The sequence below is a fragment of the Peromyscus eremicus genome, chromosome 8a (assembly GCF_949786415.1).
Source record: "Peromyscus eremicus chromosome 8a, PerEre_H2_v1, whole genome shotgun sequence".
Taxonomy (NCBI): domain Eukaryota; kingdom Metazoa; phylum Chordata; class Mammalia; order Rodentia; family Cricetidae; genus Peromyscus; species Peromyscus eremicus.
Genome location: NC_081423.1, coordinates 17369187 through 17395218, shown reverse-complemented (window position 1 = coordinate 17395218; position 26032 = coordinate 17369187). Strand labels below are relative to the sequence as shown.

At 47.5% G+C, this 26032-nt stretch overlaps 1 protein-coding gene across 2 annotated transcripts in view; it reads right to left on the bottom strand.

Annotated features, from left to right (window-relative positions):
- Rab11fip3 (RAB11 family interacting protein 3) overlaps positions 1-24842 on the bottom strand; it is an 83716-nt gene extending 58874 nt beyond the window's left edge. For both annotated transcript variants that reach the window (XM_059270263.1, XM_059270264.1), the window contains exon 1: positions 23115-24842. In XM_059270263.1, coding sequence (XP_059126246.1) covers positions 23115-24806 — 1692 coding nt within the window. In that variant the 5' untranslated portion in view covers positions 24807-24842. The remainder of the gene's footprint in view (positions 1-23114) is intronic.
- Positions 24843-26032: the final 1190 nt, after the last annotated feature.

Sequence of the window (26032 nt, the reverse complement as noted above, 5' to 3'; positions counted from 1 at the left end):
ACACACACACACAAATGCAGGCACAAATACAGATAGATAGATAGATAGATAGATAGATAGATAGATAGATAGATAGATGAATAGATAAAGAGATAGAAATAGAGATATATAGACATATCTTTTAGCGGCTGGAGAGATGGCTCAGTTGTTAAAAGTACCTGCTGCTCTTCCAGAGATCTGGGATCAGTTCCCAGCACCCACATAGCAATTCCCAACTGTCTGTAACTCCAGTTCCATGGGATCCAATATGTGCACACGGTGCACATACATACATGAAATAAAAACTTGGACATAAAATAAAAATAAATCACTAAAAAAAAAAATGAAAAATAGCCAGGCAGTGGTGGCTGCATGCCTGCACTCAGGAGACAAAAGCAGACAGATCCGTGAGTTCAAGGCTAGCCTGGTCTACAGAGTGAATTCCAAGACATCCAGGGCTATACAGAGAAACCCTATCTTGAAAAACAAAACAAAACAAAACAAAAGGCTGCTCTTCCAGAGCACCTGGATTCAATTCCCATGACCCATAGCACTCACATGCCTGGTCACAACCACCTGTAACTCCAGGGGATCCAGCACCCTCTTCTGGCTTCTACAGATACCAGGCACACACTTGATACACAGACACGCAGGCAAAACACAAATAATAATAATAATAGTAATAATAATAAAAATAACAATAATTCTTGTTAAAAGGAAAAAGGCACCAAAGCCAAAGAAAGTGTCACGTGGCTGTACTCTCAGCACTCTAAAGGATCAGGAGCACAGGCTACATGTGAGGCCAGCCTGGGCTACATGAGATCCTCTCTCAAACAAAACAAAATACAAAACCAGGATTAAGGCACCAAGAATGTCCAGGCGCCATGTAGCTTGTTAATTTCCTCACCAGTCAATGAACTATAAAGATAGAGTGACCACTTCATAAAGAACTTTTCATTCCAAGAATAGATGATGTAAAAGGCCCCCAGATCTTAGCACAACTGACTTCATGATGGAAGTGCCATTCAGGCCATAAAACTCAGCATGTAGGGCCGGGCGGTGGTGGCGCACGCCTTTAATCCCAGCACTCGGGAGGCAGAGCCAGGCGGATCTCTGTGAGTTCGAGGCCAGCCTGGGCTACCAAGTGAGTTTCAGGAAAAGCGCAAAGCTACACAGAGAAACCCTGTCTCGAAAAACCAAAAAAAAAAAAAAAAAAACCTCAGCATGTAGACAATACCACCTGCTAAAATGAAAATAAAGACCTAATCCACCAAAGTCCATAGTTCTGGGAACGTCTCTAAATGTACTGACCTTGATTTTTAGCTTCTGTAGTTCTGTTTCTGGCTAACTGTTCTTGTTAACTGAAGTATGTCAACCCAGAATTTTTTTTTTTTTTGGTGTGTGTGTGTGTGTGTGTGTGTGTGTGTGTGTGTGCTTAAAAGCTCACCCTGAGAAATGTTAGGGTCTACAATAGGATCCCAAAACTCAGTGTGGTCACTGTGTGGCTAATAAAGACTTTGTACTGACTTACACCCATGTCCATGCAGTCTTCTCTCGTAGATACCCCACAACAGAAAACCTCAGCCTTTCTCTTTAGACTGTAAAGTAGATCAACCCACTTGAACAAGGATGACGTTAAGTTAGTATACAGATGAAGGGCGGAGAAAGGGAAACCAACCTCAGAGCCGACAGGACCCTCTGGGGAAAGGCCAACAAAGAAAGATCATGACCATTCTCTTGGGTCAGAAGGCCACCTGAAGAAACAGCAGGAGAAATCTGAGCTACTGTCCAGAGGCCACTTATCGTCACCAAACTCCCCGCTGGGTCAGCCACAGCCTGGGCTCAAATGTCCGCCTGTCCTCATGTCCCAGTTAAAAAGACCAGTAATAGTGAAAAGTGGAGATGTATTTAATATGGACACCCGGGGAGAAGGAACAAATGAAGGCATTCATTGACTCAAGTCCATCTTCCGAGTACTAACATGAAATTCAGGCTTCAACCGAGGCCAAGAGGTACGGATAACTAAGCAGTTAGCCAAACCCCGTCTATCTTTGGCCCATCTTTGTCTTAGCTCAGATCCTCCAAGGTGGTCTAGTCCTGATAAACTGTTAGTCTCTAGAGGGGACACTGATTACTTCTGCTCAAGGGACATACAGTTGGTCCTCATGGACAACAGCCCTCACTGGGGGAGAAGGGGTCTAAGATTCTGTTCTTCGTGAAATCCAAGGAACGAGGACTTGTTTACTGTGTCTTCAGGTTAAAGGGGGTGGATATTCAGACAGACACTCCTTACGGGAAACATGCCTGACGTGCCCGAGAGATCAGGTGACCCAGAGTCAAAGAAGGACAAAGGGAAGTCAGAGACTGACAGGCTTTCTATTGACAAACAAAATACTTTCTGCAGATCTCATCTCTGCCTGAGGACAGCCTAGCCGACCTAGGCTGTCGCCTGGAAAACCCAGTGACACAGAAAAGAAGTCCTCATGGTCCCTGCTATCATGGCCTGCTGCCTCCCACTGAAGAAGCCCACAGAGGTGCCCAGATACCTGAGTCCTAAGGCCCCAGGAAGGGAAGCAAGAAGCAGACTACCCAGCAGGGAGAGTCCGCTGCTTCTGTAGCCAGTCTTCAGCCCCTTTTGATAGCACACCCTTTGTGAGTGAGCTAGGGAAGGCTCAAAGAGAGGAGAAAATACTCTCTCCAAGTCAAAGCACATGCACCCACTCAGTTTCTTAACCTTTTAAAATCACATTATTTATTCATTTGAGGGGGTTGCATGCTTGCCACATGTGAGTATGGAGACCAGAGGACAACTTGCTGGAGTCAGTTCTCTCCATCCCTGGAGTCCCAGGGATTGAACTCAGGTAGCCTTCATCTACTGAGCCATCTCACCAGCCTCCAACATTTCTTATTGAGAATGCTTTAAACTAACTGAACCCAAGCTACACAGGGGCAGGATCCTGCCCAGCAACTTCATCTGCAGGACAAGACTGTAGAGATGCTGTCCCCAGGGAACTGACTGAAGCCACAGGACACAATTATGATTGAGCAATGACGTTTCCATACCCAACCACCTAGACCCATCACTCTTGTCCCTGCAGACCAGGCCGCCTATGTACAATATGACAGCCCCACGTAGAGAAGAACTAGCTTGGAGTCCCTCACCTCTGGGATCCACACTCACCACCAGGCTGGCGAGACGGCTGTGAGTAAATCACTTGCCACACAAACCTGATGCCCTGAGTCCAGTGGCCAAAACCACATAAAGGAGGGAGAAAAGAACCAACTCCAGGAGCTGTCTCTGACCTACACACATGCCACAGTCCGTCCACATATGCCACAAACCTACCATACACGATAATAACAAATAAATAAAATTTATTATCTTTTAATCAATTTATTTATTTTATATCCTGGCCTCAGTTTCCCCTCTTCCCAGTCTCTCCCCCACCCATACCCCTCTGTTCCTACCCCCCAATCCACTCCTCCTCCATTTCTGTTTAGGAAAGGGCAGGTCTCCCCTGAGTATCAACAAAACATGGCATATCAAGCTGCAGTAAGACTAAGCACCTCCCCATGTGTTAAGGCTGGGCAGGATGACCAAGTATGAGGAGTAGGGTCCCAAAAGCCAGGAAAAGACTCAGAGACAGCCCCTGCTCCCACTGTTAGGAGTCCCACAAGAGGACCAAGCTACACAACTGTAACATATATGCGGAAGGCCTAGGTCAGTCCCATTCAGACTTACCGGTTGTCGGTTCAGTCTCTATGAGCCCCTGTGGGCCCAGGTTGCTCACAGCCATTTCTAACTTCAGTTCCAGCTGTGCTGCCCTCTTTTGGCCTCCTCGGGTGCTGCACACATATGGTGTAGAAACACACATGTGCAGGCAAAACACCTATGCATACTAAAGTAATAATATATAATAAATAATAAGAATAGTAAGAGCCAGACATGGTGGCACACGCCTTTAATACCAGCACTTTGGGAGGCAGAGGCAGGTGGATCTCTGTGAGTTTGAAGCTAGCCTGGTCCACAAAGGGATAGCCAGGACTATACAGAGAAATCCTGTCCCAAAAAACAAAATACAGGGGATGGAGAGATGGCTCAGAGGTTAAGAGTAGTGGCTGCTCTTGCAGAGGTCCTGAGTTCAGTTCCCAGCAACCACGTGGTGGCTCACAACCATCTATAATGAGATCTGGTGCCCTCTTCTGGTGTGCAGACATACATGCAGGCAGAACACTGTATACATAATAAATAAATTTATTTAAAAAACAAAATAAAACAAAATAACAATAACAAAAAAAATTATTTTAAGGTGAACATCAAACTTTCTCACCAAGTGTCGTCCTGGTCCCAAAGCTGTCCTCTGACAAACCTCCTGTCACTAGGGACAGGTTCCATATCACAACCTGTGCTAAGATCCACTAAAGAGGGGAACCCAATATCTGCTCCAAGTTCAAGCATTCCCTGGCTTGGTATGTAGCTCAGTGGAAGAGCACTCGCCTAGTATGCACGAGATCCTGAGTTCATCTCTAGGTAGACAAAAACAACCACGTTCAAGCACTCCCAACTCTTTGGAATGAGGTTTTTCTTCAGAGAAAAGTTTTAACGTTATAGTAGATGTAACTACCTATGGAGAAGTCTCCTTGACTGCCCCCAAAATTGTTTAGGGCAGAGACAAGGCCTTCAAATCCTACAGAGTCCTTTGGATTGGGCCTAGACTGGTTGTACCACTGAATCAGAAACTTAAAGGCAAAGCCCAGTATTGCTCAAATGCCCAGTAGGTGATCTAATGTATCCAAGCTCAGGAACCTCTTGGTTTAGGATGAACAGGGCCCAGCTCAGGACAGACCTCATTGGATGAAGGAGCCAAAGGCCCGGGTTAAATCTATAATTCCTACTACCATCCTCATTCCCAAGACCACCGGGCAGAACTTCATTACACAAGCCTCAAACAGAATTCACAGTTGAAGAGGCAGCATGGATAGTGCCCAGATGTGGGAGCAGCCTAGTACTCAGGGCTGCAGCTGAGAGGCCTAGTATCAACTGTGGTCTAGACCCAGTGCATGGTGGGAGTTATACCTATGAAATGAGTCTGTAGTAGAAGCTACAGAGTACTAGGTACAGGGATTACTTTATCACTATTACGGGGTATTTCAAGTAATTTATTTTCACCAACGACCTATACATGGACCTGTAAAATTTGTCAGGAGTCTACCAGAGGTAATGTGGAGGGTGGCATGTCTGTTCTTGGTGAACTCTTAGTGCCCATGCTTGGCTATGCATGCCTAACACTTTCTGGCTTCAGTGATAGCAAATACCAGTTAACAAGGCTAACAAGTTACTGGATCGTGAGGAGGAAGTCCAGAAAAATGAACCCAGGCTGATGTTCCTTGGCTCCAGAGAAGATTAGAAGAGGAGGAGAGTGAAGCAAAGGCAGCCCACAGAGCTGAACACAGGCCAGCACTAGTTAATGCCCTCTCAGGCTGCTGGGCCTCTGGTCCAAACTCAAGATTATAACACATCATCATCAGAGGGATTTTCCTAGGCTGAGGTTGTAGTTCAGTTGGCACAGTGTTCACTTAAGATTGCGTGATACCCTGGGTTTGAATCCCCAGGACTCTATAAACAGGGTGTGGTTGCCAACACCTACAATCCTAGGGTTTGGGGGACAGAGGAAGGAGGATGTGACTTTCAAGGTTATTTCTCACTACACAGTAAGTTGGAGGCCAGTCTGAAATATATAGGACCCTTGGAGAGAAAGGGGCTAGGAACAGTGAGCTTCATTCCCATCAAGGACAGAAGAATCTGTCCGCAATATTCCTGATGAGATACTCCTTGGCCTTACCAGAGCCACCAGAAGGATCCAACAGCAAAGATACCTCTTTCAGTTAAGTGAAACGCTCTTTGGAAATTAGGGTGCTTCTTGCCGGTGTAAATGAAAGAACAGAGGTGGCTTTAGCAGTTAAGAGCACTGACTGATGTACCAGAGGACCTGGGTTCAATTCCCAGGTCACCCCGCTTCTGACCATGCCAGGATGATCCAGATGACCCCACACCCTTTCCTTTTGAGAGGTCATGTACAAATGGCAAGAAGCATCTCCCGCTTCGGGCCTTATAGCCCACGGTCATGGGTGGAGCAAATACCACTACAATCCCTAGCATGGAATCTCAAGCTTTTAAGACACTCATATTGAACCTTTCATAACAAGAGGAATGCCCAGTATGGTGGGGCACGCCTTTCATCCCAGCAGGTGGATCCCTGTGAGTTCAAGGCCAGCCTTATCTACATAGTGAGTTCCAAGACAGCCAGGACTGCGTAGTGAGACCCTGTCTCTACATAAACAAAAAATAAAAATAAAGAGGAATACAGACTTGGCATTCCACAAAGACCTTAAGTGCCTTCCAACTTCTGAAAGTGTCTACAAGTTTACCACGTAAAATAACTGGCAGCTTACTAGTAATACAATCAGAAGATGCTTTGCTACATGCCTGTGTGAAGGAAATAAGGCAGCTCTCTGCTCACACACAGAGGCAGGTACAGAGGACTCCTCTCAGGTACAATCAAGTTTTCTTTCTTTGAAAGTTCTTTAGACAGGGTCTCATACAGCCAAAGCCGACCTCAGATTCTCTATATAATAGTCAAGAATAACCTTGAGCTTCTGATCCTTCCTCCCACCCCCAAGTCCCGGGATGCAGGCTTGTGCCACCATGTGCCTGGCACAGGCCTTGTTAGCCTTTTCACTTAATAAAAATTACGCCTGGCATGGTGGTGCACACCTTTAGTCTCAGCAGTCTGGAAGCAGAGGCAGGTGGAACCTCTGTGAGTTTGGGGGTAGCTTGGTCTACAATAGTGAGTTCCAGGACCACCAGGGCTATAAAGAGAAATCCTGTCTCAAAAAAAAAAAAATTAATTAAATATGAACACAAGGAAGGGAAATGGGGCCTAATCGCTCTAGGAAGCAGGTTTCTTACAGGACCCCTGGGCCAGAGCTGCAGAAAGGCTTTCCTAAGGAGTTCCCAAGCAACACTCTGCCACCACCACCACCACTGCTGCAGGCCAAGACCATGCTGGGGGACGTGACATTGCCAACTGGGGCACCTCCACTCAACCCAGGTGTCTGAGCTCCTGTGGCCAGCAGAGGGGGGCGACAGGAGGGTGTCTTACAGAGAAGAGCAAGCGGACGGGGTTCCTGGAGACAGTGAGTGGCACAGGCTGGAGACAGAAGCGCCACCCACCCTAGGGTCACTGTGTGAGGAGGCAATGTGTGTTCATGACTATTCCGATTTCAGTGGGACTTCCTGTTCCATGCTACTGAGGAGGGTCCAACCCCTGTAACTGTCCACCAGTCACATCTCTGACCTAGCTGTAGGATGAGTCCTTTTCCCACAGCCTGTGGCCAGCTCTCCCGCAGGAGTTGCACCTGTAGGGCCCTCTTAGCCCTGCTCCTCCCTGTCACTCAGGCTCTCCAGCTGTAGCACCATGAACTGACCTCCTGACCATCTGCCCTGCCCATTCCTTACCTTTCCAAACTGAGCACCTTGTGAAACCCCGAATCCCATTAGCTGTCCTCTACTAACTCTAAGGTGGTTCCAGTCACTCTCAGAATGGTCCCACAGGCTCCCTCAGGCTTCTTGGCCTGCACCGTCTGCAGAGACCCCCTTTCACACAGCCACAGCCTCTCCACCAGTGGAAGGCTCCTTCCCTCTCACTCTTGCCTCACTGATACCACCTGCTCCAGAGCGGAAAATCAGAAGCGCCTCAAGGGTGTGGTGGTGCATGCTGAGACTCCAAGTGCTGGGGAGGCAGAGCCCTTAAGAGGTCAGGAGTTCACCATCAGACTCAGCTACGTGGAAGCTAAGAGGCAGCAAGAACTACACGAGACCCTTTCTCACCTCAGAAATAAAAAGCAAAGCACTTGCTTCCTTGTAAAAAGGAGCTTTCCTAAGTAGGTCAGGTTCCCAGTTATACAACCTCCAAATTACCTCCACCTTCCAGCATTACTGATGACCTGCCTGCTGCCTAGAGAAAAGGAGCTGGGCAGTCCTGCTCACTACCCTACACAGGACACTGCCTAATGCCCAGCAGACCTCAAAACACTATGTGAAGGAAGGAGCAGCCGTGGAGCTCATAAAACCCAGGCCTGTCCACTCCCAAGGTCAGACTTGGGATTTTGTTTCCTTAAATTTAACATCCCCTTTGTAGATAGGAAAAAAATGGTCTTGCACCAATACACGTCAAAGGATACTACTTCAGGGACGCCTGCTAGTAGCATAGCTCCATACAGAGCAGGTCATGCAGAGAAGCTGGCCAGGCGGCATAGCCTGCTGCACCCATCCACATCCGGGAAGCAGGTGCAGCAGCAGCCTCAGGCTGGAAGCTCGAGGCTTGGTTTATTTTGGAGCCACCCAAGAAGCTTGTTCTCAAACAGATGGCACCTTCTCAAGAAGTACAGCCTCAGTAGCTCTTCCGAGGTTCTGCTCGAGGGCAGGCACATTTACCTTGTGCTCCTGGTCCTGTACTCTTCTGTCAGTTTTGATCTTAGAAAGAGAGTTTGCTTAGCCCTCGAGGCCAGTGTCCTTGAGAGCATCCCTGGTTGTCTGGAGCCTTCACTCTTTAAGATGTGATAGCCCATGCCTTGTTTTCTGTTTGGTTTGGTTTGGTTTTGGTTTTGGTTTTGGAGACAGTGTTTCTTTGGTAGCCTTGGCTGTCCTAAACTAGCTCTGTAGCCCAGGCTGTCCTGAACTCAAAAGATCCACCTGCCTCTGCCTCCTGAGTGCTGGGGCTAAAGGCGTGCGCCACCAGCTCAGGCTGGACCTGTGTTTTTCTTGATGGACTCAATCTTATGGCTGTACACACCCACGTTCTTTCCTCAGAGAGCCATCTGCCCATCCCTCTTCATCTTCCAGAATGCTGGGGTTCTCTGGATCTTTCCCAGTAGACTTTTCAAGGGCTGTTAGGTTACCTCATTCAAGTTCTTCTGAGCACATTCTCTACATGCCATTCATCTCTGTCCCAATGGTTATAGGAATGTGTGATTTTCCCCACTGGATCCGGTTGGTTAGACACTGAAAAGTAGCTAGGCAGGAAAGCAGACTCCCCCAACCTTTTCTAGTCTCAGGCCAGTGGTGAGATCTATTCTCATTTTATATTTGTGTTCATGTGAATATTTTTCATCTTACCATTTTACATATATGAAGCTAGGTTTTGTAATCCTAGACCAACTCATGATCCCATTTGGCCGTCATTGAGCTTTATTTTTAGTTTTTACAGACAGGAATCTCACTATATAACCCCCACGGGACTTAGGCTCTTTTTACAAATTATTTTAAATTATGTGTATGTGTGTCTGTGTGTGGGTAGGTGGCCAGAGGCCAGGAAAGGGAATCAAATCCCCTGGACCCTGAGATATAGGTGGTTGTGAACTGTCCGACATGAGTGCAAAGAACCGAATTAGAGTCCCCTGCAAGAGCAGCAAGTGCTCTTCACTGCCGTGTGAGGTATACCGCCTGACATGAAAATTAAACTGAAATTTAAAACTAAAAAACAAAAAAAGAGCCAGGCAGTGATGGCACATGCCTTTAATCCCAGAGTTTCGGGAGCAGAGGCAGGTGGATCTCTTGTGAGTTTGAGGCCAACCTGGTCTACAGAATGAGTTCCAGAACAGCCAGTGCTACACAGAGAAACCCTGTCTCCAAAAAGAAAAAAAAAAAAGGAAGAAAGGAAAAAAGAAAAGAAAGAAGGGAGGAAGGGAGGGAGGGAGGGAGGGAGGGGGGAGGGAAGGAAGGAAGGCAAGAAGGAAGGAAGGAAGGAAGGAAGGAAGGAAGGAAGGAAGGAAGGAAGGAAGGAAGGGAGGGAGGGAGGGAAGGAAAAGTGGCAAGCCCAGGCCAGAGTAGCAAGAATCCATCAGGACAAATGGGCATGTCCGCGGACTTGAGGTCTGGACTGTGGGTCTATAGACAGTGAGGACAGAGGGCACCACTTCAGACTTGAGGCTTTGAGGGGCTAACAGAAGGGTTCTTTACCTGTGGACATTGGAATAAATACAATGGGGGAAGGAAAAACTGTTAAAATAGGACATGGTGGAAGGACCTGCAAAGAGCAAATGTGTTCAAAGCATTGCATCGGTAGTTCAAAGCTAGCCCAAGAAGACACAGCAGCATGGTGAGGGAGCTGCCTGCTTAGGCTGGCTAAGTCTCACCCCACGTGACCCAGCAGTCCCAATGGGATCCCTGTGTGGACTGTGACACACACCAAAGCCAAAGCCAACACTCCAGCAGGGCAAGACAGCGGTTCTCTCCAGTGCCCCTGGTGTTGTGGGGGCTGACCAGGATGGGATGGGATAGGGTGGGGTGGAGTGGGGTAGAGTGGGGTGGGGAGGGGTAGGGTGGGATGGGGAGGGGAGGAGAGGGGGGTTGGGGTGCGGAGGTGTAGTGCTGTAAAATCAGAATCGCAGGCTATTCAGATTCTTTGCTTTCTTCCTGTTCACATGCATGCCTGTGAAGTATAGGTTTCCAAAAGCTACATGGCCCACACAATCAGAAAACTGCCAACCCTTGTTCTTTTTTCTTTTTCTTTCTCTCTCTCTCTCTTTTTTTTTTTTTTTTTTTGTTTTTGAGACAAGGTCTCTCTGTGTAACCCTGCTCCCAAGTGCCGGGATTAAAGGTGTGTGCCGCCGCCACCACCTGCCCAGCTCATATAAAAATGTAAAACAGCATTCTTTCACTAACTTGTTTACAAAGTGCCATTTACAGGGTCAGGGATGTAGCTCAATTGGTAGAGAGCTTGCCTAACATACACAAAGTCCTGGGTTTGCTCCCCAGCTCCACATAAAACCAGGTATGGAAGGTAGAAGCAAGAGAATCAAAAGTCCAAGGCTATTCTCAGCTACGGAGTAAATCTGAGGCCAGCCTGGGCTATCTGTGACCCTGCTTCTCTTTCATAAAAAGAAAAAAGCTCTAAAGCCATGTATGCTAACATCAGGGGTGTTTGTTGTGTAGTACTAAGAACTGAACCAGTCCGGTGTGCTCTACACAAGCACCGTTCACACCCATCTTCCCCACTTGAACTCTATCCCCATTAAACCACCCCACCCTTACCTCAAACCCCTCCAGGCACCCCTGGCAAGTTATCCCACTGTGTTGCTACAGTTTGGCTGCTCTGGGTACCTCCTACAAGAAGACTCCTATAGGACCCAGTCCTTACACTCACACATCAACTCATATTTCCTTCTCCACCAGGAGATCCTAGAAATCACCTTTCAGGACTGAGTATGTAGCTCAGTTGGTAGAGCACTTTGCCTAACATGGAGGAAGCCCTAGGTCTGAGCCTCAGCACCATGTAAAGTAGCATGGGCAATGTACCAGAATATGGATATGATACGATAAAAGGTAGAGTATTGAATCTACTCTGAAAAAAAAAGAGGAGAATATGGATAAGATAAAAAGGTTGATTATTGAATCTACTTTTTTTTTTTTGGTTTTTCGAGACAGGGTTTCTCTGTGTAGCTTTGTGCCTTTCCTGGAACTCACTTTGGAGACCAGGCTGGCCTCGAACTCACAGAGATCCGCCTGCCTCTGCCTCCCAAGTTCTGGGATTAAAGGCATGCGCCTCCACCGCCCGGCTTTGAATCTACTTTTAAAAAGCAACTACTAGGTTTAAATATTTTACATTAGATTGGATTTTTGTATATTGTATACAAATTTCGTATATTGATACAAATTTGAGATTAATTTTGTTAGAACATACTGTATATACACTTCTAATCTTGTTCAAGGTATTGTACCCATACAGTTCATTTAACAATGTAACGCAAATTGCTAGTCCTTGGAAGTTATTATTACCAACTGATTAGGATATAAAGAAATGAAAGTTAGTAGTTAGTTATTACAACTGAACTTGTAGTCATAGTAGGTATGTTTTTAAGGTCAAACAGATATATTTTAGATAAACAGGTCATCTTCAAACACTTCAGAGATCTACAGAATATGGCATATTTAAGATGTTTTATTTTATCTATCTATCTATCTATTGATCTATTTATTTATTTATTTATTTTTATTATTTATTATACAGAAGAGAGCACCAGATCTCATTACAGACAGTTGTGAGCCGCCATGAGGTTGCTGGGAATTGAACTCAGGACCTCTGGAAGAACAGCCAGTGCTCTTAACCATTGAGCTATTGTTCCAGCCCCTTTAAGATGTTTTAATAACACAGGTTCTTATTTTTTTTTTTATGACAATGAGACATGTTTACCCCTGGCAGCACCCATCTACTTCAGAGAACATGATGGGCATCAAAGAAACTCATTATGGAGTTTACTTTCTTTGTGGCAAGTTAGCCACTGGGCAAGAAAATGCCCTTGCCTTGACTGTGAACAGTATGCTGTCCAAATGGGACAAGAAGGACACAAAAGAAAGGACTGCCAAACCATGCCAAGACAAGGTAGGACAGCCCTTCAGAAAATCCTTCTTCACAGGTAAGTCTGTCAGATATGCTAGGATTGTAGGCCGAAGATGGATGCCCCAACGTTACAGAGGAACCCTGGGTGACTGTCCAGGCAGCCAGTTGTTTCTGTCATTTCTCACATTTTTCAGAAGTCATTTATTTGCACTTCCTGCTTACTCAGTAAATATTATTTCCTTCTTGAGTCTCTGAGGGAGTTGAAGACTAGATAGTTAATAGTTTTCCTATAGTTAACAAATTCAGAAAAGAAACTCACTAAAGACGTGTAAAGTGGGCCGGGCGGTGGTGGCACACGCCTTTAATCCCAGCACTTGGGAGGCAGAGCCAGGTGGATCTCTGTGAGTTCGAGGCCAGCCTGGTCTACCAAGTGAGTTCCAGGAAAGGCGCAAAGCTACACAGAGAAACCCTGTCTCAAAAAAAAAAAAAAAAAAAAAGACGTGTAAAGTGTACAAGTTTGAAAGACATCAAAAGATAGTTTTCAGTTGGTAATACAAGTTAGGATAGAAAGTGAATTAGGCACACATAAGACTCACCAAAATAGGATAAATAATGGAGTATTTACTCTGAATTTGTCAAATGTTTAAGGACTAGACATTGTTAATGTAAGACTGTGTATATTGCTGCTGAAATCCACACACCTAGATTCCTCTTCTCAGTTTCTCTCTCTCACTGCCCGGGAGTCCCACCTACACCTCCTGCCTAGCTATTGGCCATTCAGGTTTTTATTACACCAGTCACAGCAATACATCTTCACACAGTGTACAAATATCCCACAACAAAGACGCGATTCACAAAGATCCATGTGCAGGGTCAACGGGAGAGCTGAGGGTACAACTAAGAAGAGAGCACTGTAGCATATGCACAACCCTGGGTTCAAGGTCTCCAGCCCCACAGTGGGGAAGGGGGTAAAAACAAAAGCAGTGAGCCAGACATGATGGCATCACCCAGGAGGCAGAGACAGGACAGTGAGTTCAAGCCCAGCCTCGGCTACATAGTGAGCTCAGAGCCAGCCAGTCTGAACTGCACAGCAAACATGTGAGAGAAGGAGCAAGGAGGGGGAGAGGGGAAGGGAGAGAGGAAAAGAAAAGAAAAAGGAGAACACAAGGCAGATGACAGAGCAGAAGAAAAGTTTATCCACAAGTGAAGAACTATTTCCACTTAGCAAGGACCAGGAAGTTGATGTTTCTATTTTCAATCTGTCCTTTCTTCTTTCACTCAAGGAGCAGCATCTACTGGACCCTTTTACCCTGAGGCTGGCCTGGTCTCCACTCAGAAAAATGGCAGTCGGCATTCACAATTCACCTGGTCATAGTTAAGTGCTGTGTAGACACTCTCAGCCTACTGTGGGCTCTGGCTGAGAGTCTATGTTATAGAACCTTCCAATAGGTACAAAAGCTTCTTGTTATCACGGTTAAACTCAACTAGCTCTTGGAGTTTGCTAACCAGTCACATACATGGCACAGAAAACATAAAACAGAGATCTCTCCATAGTACAGCTTGCAAATTAGGGTGTCAATCATACAGCAAATCCTTGGCATGCAGTGCAGCTAGTCTCATCCCCAGGCTAGATGCCTCCCACCCTAAGTAGCCTCTCTGGGGACCATGGCAGTACTGAGAGAGTGTGAGAAGAATGTGAGGCATCTCAGAGGTACAAGCAAATGATGCCCTGTTGGCACTTGGTGCTGCTCCACCAACCACTAAGAATAGCCAAAGCATAAAATAAGATAAAAAGTGGTCTGCTACCTGGGTAGTTACCTTGGGAGCCAGCTCTCTATATTATCTGAAAATAAATTTACATTTGAAAGAAAAAAGACTGTGTATATTGTATATGCTTATTGTACTTACTGTATATAGTTTTTATTAGTTATAACCTTCTTTTATTATTGTAGACGAAAAGGGGGAAATGTGGTGATCTATTGTGTACCCTAATAAAATTTGCCTGAAGATCAGAGACCAGAACAAGCCACTGGATTAAACGTAGATGCCAGGCAGTGGTGGCACACACCTTGAATCCTAGCACTCAAGAGGCAGAGATCCATCTGGATTTCTGTGAGTTCAAAGCCATCCTGGACTACATAAGATAGACTCAGCCTAGGAGAGAAACAGAGCCAGGCAGTGGTGGCACATACCTTTAATCCCAGCACTAAGAACGAAGTAATATGGCGGGGCAGAGGAAAGTATATAAGGTGTGAGAAGACAGGAACTAAAGGCTTTTTGGGCTGGAGATTTTCCAGCTGAGGAACCCTTTTGGCTGAGGACTCAGGCATTAAGTCAGAGGATTCATGAAGTTGGCGATGTGAGATGTGGCAGTGGCCTGTTCCTTTGTCTCTCTGATCTTTCAGCATTTACCCCAATATCTGGCTCTGGGTTTTTTATTATAAGACCATTTTAGGATTCCGGCAACATCAATACATGCCTGTATTGCCAGCACTCAGGAAGTAGAGGCAGATGGATCAGAAGTTCAAGGTCATCCTCAACTACATAACAAGTTTGAGACCAACTGGGCTAGATGAAACCCTGCCTCCAAAAATAATTAAACAAATTACCTCTCTATTGGTTCACAAGAATTCTGTTAGTGTCTGCAGCTGCAGAGCTCTCTGTAGCTTGGGTAGGTGGATTCTCAGATTTTATTTTTTCCCTTTTCTCACAACAGATTTAAAGCTGTGGAAGCTCACCCTCAGGGTAAGACACTAGACATGGCAATACTGGGTTGCAGAATGGATGCAGGATACTGCCAGGTTCTCTCAGTGGGCCTGTACCACCTGACATTCTCACCAGCAATGTAGAAGTGCAGCTTCCACAGGGCTGCAGCAACAGGATGTGTGCAACATTTACATTTTTTAAAGATAATTATTGCTAATTATGTGTATATGGGACGGTTTGTGCACACGAGTGCAATACATGTGGAGGCAGAAAAGGGTATTTGATTCCCTGGAGTTTGAGTTACAGGTAGTTGTGGACTGCCCTGCCAACATCGGTAAGTCCTCTGGAAGAGCAACAAGAACTCTTAATAATGGTCCAGCCACTGCTACAGCCAAGATTTAAACTTTTGATAACATAATAGATGAAAAATGGCATCTCAGGGAATTTTTTGTTTGTTTGTTTGTTTTTTGTTTGTTTGTTTTTTGTTTTTTGTTTTTTCGAGACAGGGTTTCTCTGTGTAGCTTTGGAGCCTTTCCTGGAACTCACTCTATATCCCAGGCTGGCCTCGAACTCACAGAGATCCGCCTGTCTCTGCTTCCCGAGTGCTGGGATTAAAGGCGTGCACCACCACCGCCCAGCTCTTTTTTGTTTTTTTGTTTTTGTTTTTAAGATTTATTTATTTATTATGTATACAGTGTTTTGCCTGCATGCCAGATCTCATTACAGATGGTTGTGAGCCACCATGTGATGTGGTTGCTGGGAATTGAACTCAGGACCTCTGGAAGAGCAGTCAGTGCTCTTAACCACTGAGCCATCTCTCCAGCCCTTTTTTTTTTTTTTTTTTTTTTTTTTTTTTTTTTTTAAAGACAGGGTTTCTGTGTAACCCTGGCTGTTCTGGAATTTGCTCTGTAGACCAGGCTGGCCTCAGACTCAGAGATCCACCTGCCTCTGCCTCCTGAGTACTGGGATTAATGGAGTGCACCACTATCATCCGGCTATTTCTGTGTATTTATTTACTTTTATGTGTATTGGTGTTTTGCCTGCACATATGTCTGTGTACCACCAGCTTACCTAGTGCCTCTGGAGGCCAGAAGGAGGAGGCCAGTTCAGGCATCAGATCCCCTGAACTAGAGTTAAAGATGGTTGTGAGCCACCATGAAGAGCAGCCAGTGCTCTAAACCACCAACCATCTCTCCTTACCTTCTTTTAAAATTTTTATTTATCTTTTAAGTGTTTTGCTTACATATATGTCTATGCACCACTTGTGTGCCTAGTGTTCAAAGAGACCAAAAGAGGACATCTGATCCCCTGGATCTACAGTGACAGACAGTTGTGAGCTGTCACAGGGTTGCTGGGAATTGAACCTAGGTCCTCTGGAAGAGAAGATGGTGCTCTTAATCACCAAGCCATGTCCTCAGCCCTCAAAACGATTTTAATTTGCATTTCTCCTATGATAAACAAAACTAGCCATTTTTTTTTTCCAGCACTGTTGAAAATACACATAGACACAGACAAAATATGCTAAGGGGTCTGGAGGGAGAGCTCAGTGATTAAGAGATTGTACTGAGGGTTGGGGATTTAGCTCAGTAGTACAGCGCCTGCCTAGCAAGCTCAAGGCCCTGGGTTCGGTCCTGCCTCTGCCTCCTGCCACTATCGCCAGAGAGAAAGATGATCTTGTTGACTGGTTTTCTTTCAGAGAAAATGTCAATCTTTCTAATCAAGAGGACCTTTGCTCATTTTATTGGTGCTGAATCAGCTAGTAAAATTAAAATTCCATTTAACTTTAAAAAGTTTGAGTAATCCGTTTACTGGCAGGCCGTTTAATGTAACCTAAACAACAGTTATGAAATTCCCATAGGAACAATGTTCGACTTATTAGGCCAATGACTTTCAGTAGTGAAGGATTTCTTCTACGGAGAGGTGTCATAGGCCTCTATGTAGGAGAGTAAGCCAGGAGACTGAGCACAAAGCTAGTTATCTGAGTTATGTACTGATACCTGTCTCAGCAAAATGAAATGTGACGTGGCAAGGCATGTGGGCACATCCTGTGATTATTATAGCATATATATGTGGATTATGTGGATTATACATATTATATCCTATGATATATATTGTCAGGCAGAGGCAGGGGGCTCAGGAGTTCAAAATACCCATAAACATAAAATAACAAAATTTAAACACACACACACACCAGACATCGGAAAACTTCAGTTTCAAAAAAAAAAAAAAATTTAGAAAGGAAATGTGCTAATAAGTAATAATCTTCTCAGGATAGATGATACTGGTCACACACTCTGTTATATTTGGAGTCCCTCTGTCATTGGTGGGCACTGAAACAGGGTCTCACTCTAACTAAAGTTGGCCTTGAACTCACATCAGTTTTCCTGCCTTAGTCTCCCTAATGTTGGTATTACAACAAAAAGCCACCACCCCTGGCTTCTGTATTACTTATTTTAAAGACTTATATTTATTGTTTTAATTACGTGTCTGGTGTGGGCATGTGCATATGAGTTCTAGTACCTGTGGAAGCCAGAGACACTGCAGCTCCTCGAGCTGAGTTACGGGCAGTTGAGGGCCACTCAGTTCAGGTACTGGGAACCAATCCTGGGTCCTCCGCAAAACTAGTACATGTGCTTAACCAGGGAACCATCTCTCTAGACCCTAATAATTGTTATTTTGCTGTTTAATTTTTATTTATTTATTTATTTTGAGGCGGGATTTCTCTGGATAGCCCTGGCTATACTGGCTGTCCTGGAACTTGCTCTGTAGACCAGGCTGGCCTCAAACTCAAGAGATGCACCTGCCTCTGCCTCCCGAGTGCTGGGATTAAAGGCGTGCGCCACCACCGCCCGGCCACCCTGCAGTTTTTATTTTTATTTTATTTACTTATGTAACCCTTGCTGAGATGTAACTCACTGTACAGATCAGTTTGGCCCTCAACTCACAAACACCTATTCGCCTCCTGAGTGCTGAGATTAAAGTTCTATACCACCATGCCCACATTGTCTTTTATTTTACACCACTGTCTGCCTGTGCTTTGTTTAATAATAAGCATGTGTTACTTTTAGAATACAACAGTTCTTTTTTTAGATGCTAACAAAGCTATCTGTTATCCAAGAACAAACAGGAACTTTATCTGATTTTAGTAATTCAGTCAACACAGACCCAGGGGTACACATTCCCTCAAGCACTCATACACAGTCACTCTCACACACACAGCCCACTCCGACACACAAATGCTTAAACACATATCCAAGCTCACACATGCCCATTTTCTTTCTTTCTTTCCTTGTGGGACAAGATCTCACTGTGTAGCCCTAGCTGACCTAGAACATGCTATGTAGAACATGCTGGCCTCAAACTCAGAGACCCACCTGCCTCTGCCTCCTAAATGATAGAATTGAAAGTGTGTGTCAAGTCTGGCCACACATGCCCATTTTCATGCCAACACTAGACACTTAAATCCAAGGCTAGGACAGAGACCAGAAAGAACAGGGGAGCAGTAAATCACAGTGTCAAACATCCCTAAGAACTTCCAACTGCCCACTGACAATAGTGCAGAACAAGGAGCAGAGGACACTGCAGAAATACGTTCACTGCTGCATCTCCATCGGAGTGCGGTGGAGGACAGGCCATGCCTTCCAAAGTCAGAGTACTCATGGCTCCAACCAGCAGTGTTTTCTGGAAAGGAGCAGTGGTGCTAAAGAGTAAATGCTGAGAGCCGGGAGGTGGTGGCGCACCCCTGCAATCCCAGCACTCGATCTCTTGAGGCAGCCTGGTCTACGGAGCTAGTTCCAGGACAGCCAAGGCTACCCAAAGAAACTTTGTCTTAAAAACCAAAAGAAAAAGCCAGGCGGTGGTGGCGCACGTCTTTAATCCCAGCACTTGGGAGGCAGAGCCAGGCGGATCTCTGTGAGTTCGAGGCCAGACTGGGCTACAGAGTGAGTTCCAGAAAAGGTGCAAAGCTACACAGAGAAACCCTGTCTCAAAAAAAAACAAAAACAACAAAAAGAGAGAGAGAGAGAGAGAGAGAGAGAGAGAGAGAGAGAGAGAGAAGAAAAGAAAAGCAAGGGGCCAATCTCTTCTCACAATTCAGAAGCCCTGGGTTCAACACCCAGCACGCACCCCATAACACTGGGTGTGATGGCACACACCTACAATCCCAGCATTCAGGAGATGGAGGAGGCAGGAGGATCAGAAGTTCAAGATTATCTTCCACTACAAAGCCAGTTGAAGGTGAGTCTAGGATACCTGAGATCCTCCCTAAAATAAAAAGAAAAAATGAAAAGGAAAAAAAGAGATGAAGCTTGACGTTCTACCATGCCCCTCCTTCCTCCTTCCCCCTTCAGACTCCTGTGAATGACCCTGGATGGTATTACAGCACACCTGATCTGTCACCAGGTGAGGTAACCAGAGCCACACACACCATGACAGAGAAGGACATGACAGCCATCTCTATTATAAACGGGAGTGCTCCTATTAAAAATTCAGACAACCTGCTTAATAATTGAAAATGCTACCTACATAAACAGATTACAGAAAAGACACTGGAGCCCACTGCTATGGCTCACACCTGCGATCCCAGCACTTGGGAGACGGAGGCAGATGGATTAGGAGCTCAAGGTCACCCTCCTCACCACTGAGACCTTGTCTCAAAAGAAATTAAATTTAAAAAATAGAAATCAGGTAGCGAGATAGTTGGGTAGATCAAGATGCTTCCTGCCAAGCCCGACGGCCTGAGAACACAGAAAGGAGATGACCAAACTCCTTAAAGTTGTCCTCTGACCTTCACACCCGAAAAAATGTAAGAAAGAAAAATCCCTTAGCTTAGGTTAGGCATGGAAGCAAGTGCCTTTAATGCCAGCACCTGGGAAGCAGCGACAGGCAAATCTCTGTGAATTCCAGGCCAGTCAAGGCTACAGAGTAAGGTCCTGTCTCACAAAAAACAAACAAACAAACAAACAAATAAAAATCCTTATTTTTTAGATAAATACAGAATCATTTACAGATAAAGCCTACAAAGCATCAGGAATCTGCTTGGAAAAGTGGAGGGGCCGGGCGGTGGTAGCGCATGCCTTTAATCTCAGCACTCGGGAAGCAGAGGCAGGCGGATCTCTGTTTGAGGCCAGCCTAGTCTACAGAGCGAGATCCAGGACAGCCTCCAAACTACACAGAGAAACCCTGTCTCGAAAAACCAAAAAAAAAAAAAAAAAAAAAAAAAGGAAAGAAAGAAAAGAAAAAGAAAAGTGGACGAGTGGAGAGAAGCTCAGGGATTAAGGCCTTGCTGCTTTTCCAGAGACTCAGTGGCTCACAGCCTCCTGTAACTCCAGCTTCGCAGGCACCTGCATGTATGTCTCACACAGACACATAAATAAGTTATAAAATCTTTTAAAAGCAAGTGGAAGGACGTTCACAGATGAGTTGAATCCTGAAACTCCTGGGACATGAGAGAGAACTCTAGAGGCAACACTCACCAGCTCTCTCTACTCTGTATATTCAAGATTTTTTTTCATCTTAAAAATTTCAAAATACATATATTGTGGGAATGCTTCACTTTTCTCTATACTTCTGCACTATTGGTTAATATTCCTGTCTTTGCTCCTCTATAATGTATCCAGCATGTCTGAGTCATGAGGGCTACCAACATAAAGATTAACTTGCTTTCCTTTGTGTGTTATCTGCTCCAAACAGTAAGACCACTCACAGAAAGCAAGAAGTCCCCTCCACAACCCCAGGAGGCTAAGTCAACACAACATCTCTTCCTCCTGAGCTGCTAAAAAAAGACAAGGGCATAGGAGATTTCCCTCCACTCTCTATACCAACAAATCCTTGGCCATCAGGGCTTCCCAAACTGCAAATTCCACCAGGAGCTGTCAGAGCAAAGAATTCTGACCCATTTCTAGTCTGTACTCAAGAGTGTGGGATTGGTGGCGCACCCCTTTGATCCCAGCAGAGGCAGGTGGGCCTCTAGGAGTTTGAGGTCAGTCTGGTCTACACTGCGAGTTCCAGGACAGCCAGAATTACATGGGGAGGCCCTTTGAGGAGGAGGGTTAAGGCGAGGGGCAAGAGGTGTAGCCAGGTTTTCCCCAAAGTAATCAAGTTGGGGAAGTGATGACCAAAGACATATCTCAAAGACAATTTTATGAAATTCACTAAATTGAAATTTGGTAGAAATACTCCAAGCCATTACATCTAGAGTCATCTGTGGGTTAAGAGCTAAAAAAAGAAACTCTCCGATCCCGTTCTAGCAATTAGTGAGGCCTAGGGAAGCTCCGCAGACTTTCCCAGCTTCTAGCTTCCTACCTGTAAAGTAAGGGTGAAAACTGCTTGCCTAATTACCACCCCAGAGGACTAGAGCAATGATACGGTGAACACATAATAGCAGAGCCAAAGCATGAAAAGAGCCAATGCGGCTCCGGCCTGGCACAGCCTACTCGGTAGGACTGGATCTAGAGGCAAGAGCAAGTCAAAGAGAAGACACACCGCACCAGTAAACAACTGCCAAGCACTGGAAAGACCTCTCCGGGCCAGGAACAAGGAACGGACTACAAGAACTAAGCTCTATGGATAGAGGCCAGCAAGAGGGCTCAATGGTAAAAAGCCTCCCGGAAGCTGGCTGGCTGGTCCCAGGTGTCAGCTTAGTAGAGAGCCCTGAGTTAACCAGTTCTTTCCAGCTGCACTTTGGGTGTTACAAATAGAGGTTTTAACATTATGACTAATAGAAATATATCAATTTGCTTTTTTTTTTTCCCCTTGGTTTTTGGAGACAGTCTTGCTACGTATCCAGGTTGACCTCGATTTTGACATCCTCCTGCCTCAGTCTCCTGAGTGCTGGAAGCAAGGACTACAGATGTGTGTGCCACCACACTCAGCTTATTTTTATCTCTTTTCTTAAAGACCGTTAAGCTCAAACATGCAAATGTAAGACTTGAACACCCACTTAACAAATGTTTGCATGTGTGAAGAGTGAATAGCATGAAAATGAACAGATGAAAATCCCTGAGACTTCCAACCAGTAAGTAAGTAAACCGAGGGGACATGTAACCTAGCTGATGTCTTGTCAGAGACTTCCATCCAATAAATAAATAAAGAGGAACATATAACCTAGCTGACGTCTGCAAACAGCCCTGCTGTCATCATCAGCCCAAACAATTAAGTGAAGGGGACAACAAGGACTTGGCCTCGGAGCCAGCTTCCCCAGGGTCTGGCAGTAGACGTGTGCGACCCTTGCACGTGAACTGTGCCTCTGTTACCTTTCAATCCATCTCGCCTCTCCTGTAAGCACCAGGGCCCTGATGGCTCTGCTAGGTCTGGCGCCTGCCATGAAACTCCTGGGCTCCTTCCCTTCCTTCTCTTGATCCCGATGCAGAACTCTTGTGTACTCTAGTGTGTGTGTGTGTGTGTGTGTGTGTGTGTGTGTGTGTGTGTGTGTTGAAACACACAGGGTCTCACTCTGTAGCCCAAGTTAGTCTTGAACTCACTATGTAGACTAAGCTGCAGCAATCCTGTCTCAGCCTCCCAAATGCTGGGACTAAAAGCATGCATCATCATGCCCAGCTTAAGATTTATTTTGCACTTGCTGATTTTGCCGCTTTAATGTACAGCAGAAATCCTTCATGTGATACAAAGGACTGAGCTCCAGGCCATGAGCATGAAGCAAATGCTTTTTCCACTGATCTACATCTCCAGCCATTTTTAATTCCTAGGTCCTTCTAGCCTCTAATTGCACTGTCTCTCAAACAAAACCTCGTACAACGAATGGGAAACACATAAAGTAAACTAACTCTGCTCAAGGGACATCTACAAGTCTGGCCTCTGATGTCCTAAACATGGGTGGCAGAAGCCAGGCCCTGAAGAGGGTTTCCCACTCCCGGATCTAGGGAATAAGTAGGAAGTGGAACGCTAGAGGAGGGGACACTTGACTCGTGGGTATACCTTCCTCTAAGAGGGAAGAGGGGATTCCGGAAAACTACCCTAAACAGAAATCAGCAACACCTCTCCGGACCAGAACCATAGTCAGTTTGTTACCTGCTCCGCCCCGTAGACCGTGGCGAACTGGATGAAATCCTCGATGCGGACGAATCCATCCCCATCACTGTCCAGGGCGTCGAACACCGCCCTGAGGCGCGCACCCTCCTCCTGGGCTGTCCCGGGCTCGCTGGACAGCGACAATGCCGGGCCTGGGTCCGAGGGTGGCCCGGGACATGCCTGCAGCAGTTCGCCCTCGGAGGCTAAAGGCTCTAGGGGTAGGCCCCGCGTAGGGCAGCAGCCTTCCAGTTCCTCCGGCCAGCTGCAAGGGACTTTGGGCTTCTCTGGCTCTTTGAACTGGAGACACAGAACTTCGGGTTCCTCTCGGTCCTCCGGCCAGAAGCAGGGTGCATCGGGCTCCTCCTGCCAGCAGCCCGTTGCATTCTGCTCCTCTGGCCAGAGGCACAGCACCGGGGGCTCCTTAGACCAACAGCGAGATGCGTCAGGTTCCTCTGGTTCATTGCCCCAGAAACACGGTGCGCTGGGTGCATTGGGCTCCTTCAGCTCCTCGGGCCAGCAGCGAGGTTCATCGGGCTCCTCCGGTTCCTTGACCAAGAGGCACGGTACGCTGAGTTCCCCCGGCCACAGGTGAGGGGCGTCAGACTCCTCTGGCTCCTTGGCCAAGAAGCACCCGGTGTTCGCCTCCTGGGAACAGCAGTGAGGGGCGTCAGGCTTTTCCAGTTCCTCGGTAAAGAAGCACGGCGCGTCGGGCTCCCGGGGCCAGCAGTGAAGGGCGTCAGGCTCTCCCAGTTCCTCTGCCAAGAGGCACGGTGAGTCGGATTCCTCCCACTCTTTGGCCAAGAGACACCGTACGTCGGGCTCCTGGGGCCAGCAGCGAGGGGAGTCGGGTTCCTCCAGCTCCTTGGCCAAGTGGCACTGTGCGTCTGGCTCCTGGGGCCAGCAGTGAGGGGCTTCGGGTTCCTCCAGCTCCTTGGCCAAGTGGCAGGATGCGTCTGGCTCCCGGGGCCAGCAGTGAGGGGCTTCGGGTTCTTCCAGCTCCTTGGCCAAGTGGCAGGATGCGTCTGGCTCCCGGGGCCAGCAGTGAGGGGCTTCGGGTTCTTCCAGCTCCTTGGCCAAGTGGCAGGATGCGTCTGGCTCCCGGGGCCAGCAGTGAGGGGCTTCGGGTTCCTCCAGCTCCTTGGCCAAGTGGCAGGATGCGTCTGGCTCCCGGGGCCAGCAGCGAGGGGCGTCGGGTTCCTCCGGCTCCTTGGCCAAGTGGCAGGATACGTCGGGCTCCTGGGACCAGCAGCGAGGGGCGTCAGGTTCCTCCGGCTCCTTGGCCAAGTGGCAGGATACGTCGGGCTCCTGGGACCAGCAGCGAGGGGCGTCGGGTTCCTCCAGCTCCTTGGCCAAGTGGCAGGATACGTCGGGCTCCTGGGACCAGCAGCGAGGGGCGTCAGGTTCCTCCGGCTCCTTGGCCAAGTGGCAGGATACGTCGGGCTCCTGGGACCAACAGCGAGGGGCGCTGGGCTCTTTGACCCAGCGGCTAGGAGCGTCAGGCTCCTCTACCTCTTCGGGCCAGCAGATTGGCGGGTTGGGTCCCTCTGGCCACCGTTGAAGCTGGGCGTGTTCCTCGGGCTCATCTGACCAGCCGCGAGGAGCGTCGGGCCCCACCAGCCCCTTGACCCCGCGCTGGGGCCCAGACGCCGGCTCGTCGTGGTCGGACAGGGAGATCGGCTGGCTCAGCTCCATGATCCGGCGCCGGCTAAACTAGGGATGATGCGAACGGCGCTGGAGGCAGACAAAGGCGCTCAGGGCGCGGCGGCGGGCGCGGGCATCCCCGCGGCGACGCGGGCGGGCGCGCGCGGGGCGCCCGGGCTGCTGGGGCTGGCGCTCGGGCCCTGCTCCGCCCTCGCCCATCTTCCCACCGCGCCTTAGCGGCTCCCGGCCCCGCAGCGAGGCTGGCGCGGGCCCATGTCGGCGGCGCGGCCCGGATGATGTGAGGACCCGGCGGCGGGGAGCGGGCGGTGGGAGACAGGCACCGGCGGGGCAGCGGAGGATGAAGGCTGAGCACCAGAGCTTAGGGACCCAGTGAGGGACGCCGGCGCCGGCCCGCCCTCCGTCGCGCGTGACGTCAGCACGTCCTGTAGCCTGACCACGCCCCCATGAGTTGCTATAAAGGCGGGTTCGAAGCGGACGCAGTTTAGGGGCGACAGTGCTCTCCCCCGTTCAGAAGCTCGGTATGATTTGCGCGGGTGTGGCGAGCGAAGCGTGATGTCGCTGGAGAGGCGCATGAGGATAGGCTTTGGGAAACTACTGCTGAACAGGAAACCAAACATGCCCATAACCGAGAGAAGCCGCTAGTCTTTCCCGTGTGACTCCTTCATAAGCTGCTAGCATACAACAGAATACTAATGGGCGGGCTACTACATAGATGCAGAGAAGCGCTCTGACGCCGTGGCAGGTGAGGAATTGCCCAAAGTCACTCCAAACAAGGCTAGGATCTGAGGGGCTCACGCATTCTTCACAGGAGCGCACTGTGAAGTGCAGAGGCACAGATTTTGTTTCTTCTTTGATTTGTTGTTTGGTGTCTTTTTAAGACACCAAACAGTAAATCATGCAGCTCAAGCTATGCCTGAACTCCTGATCCTCCTGCCTTGGATTACAGACTGACCCCACCTGCTCTTGCACAGGTTTTTAAATTTGATATCCAGTGTTGATCGCCAGTTTGCCGACCAATGCCCTTGTCATCAGAGGGTCACAGTCAAGGGTGCAGAGCAGTAGACTAGACCGGTTGAGATCAGATGAGGTGCATCCAGGCAAGAACAAGGGGAAAGTATGAACCAATTTTTACATTTGTGGTCACCATAGATAAATATGATTTCATAAGCAGTTTTGGCAAAAGCTACAAACTGAACTCTGTTTCCAGGTGTACAGCCATCCAATCTACTGAGTCACCCCCCATGGCAAAATTCCCA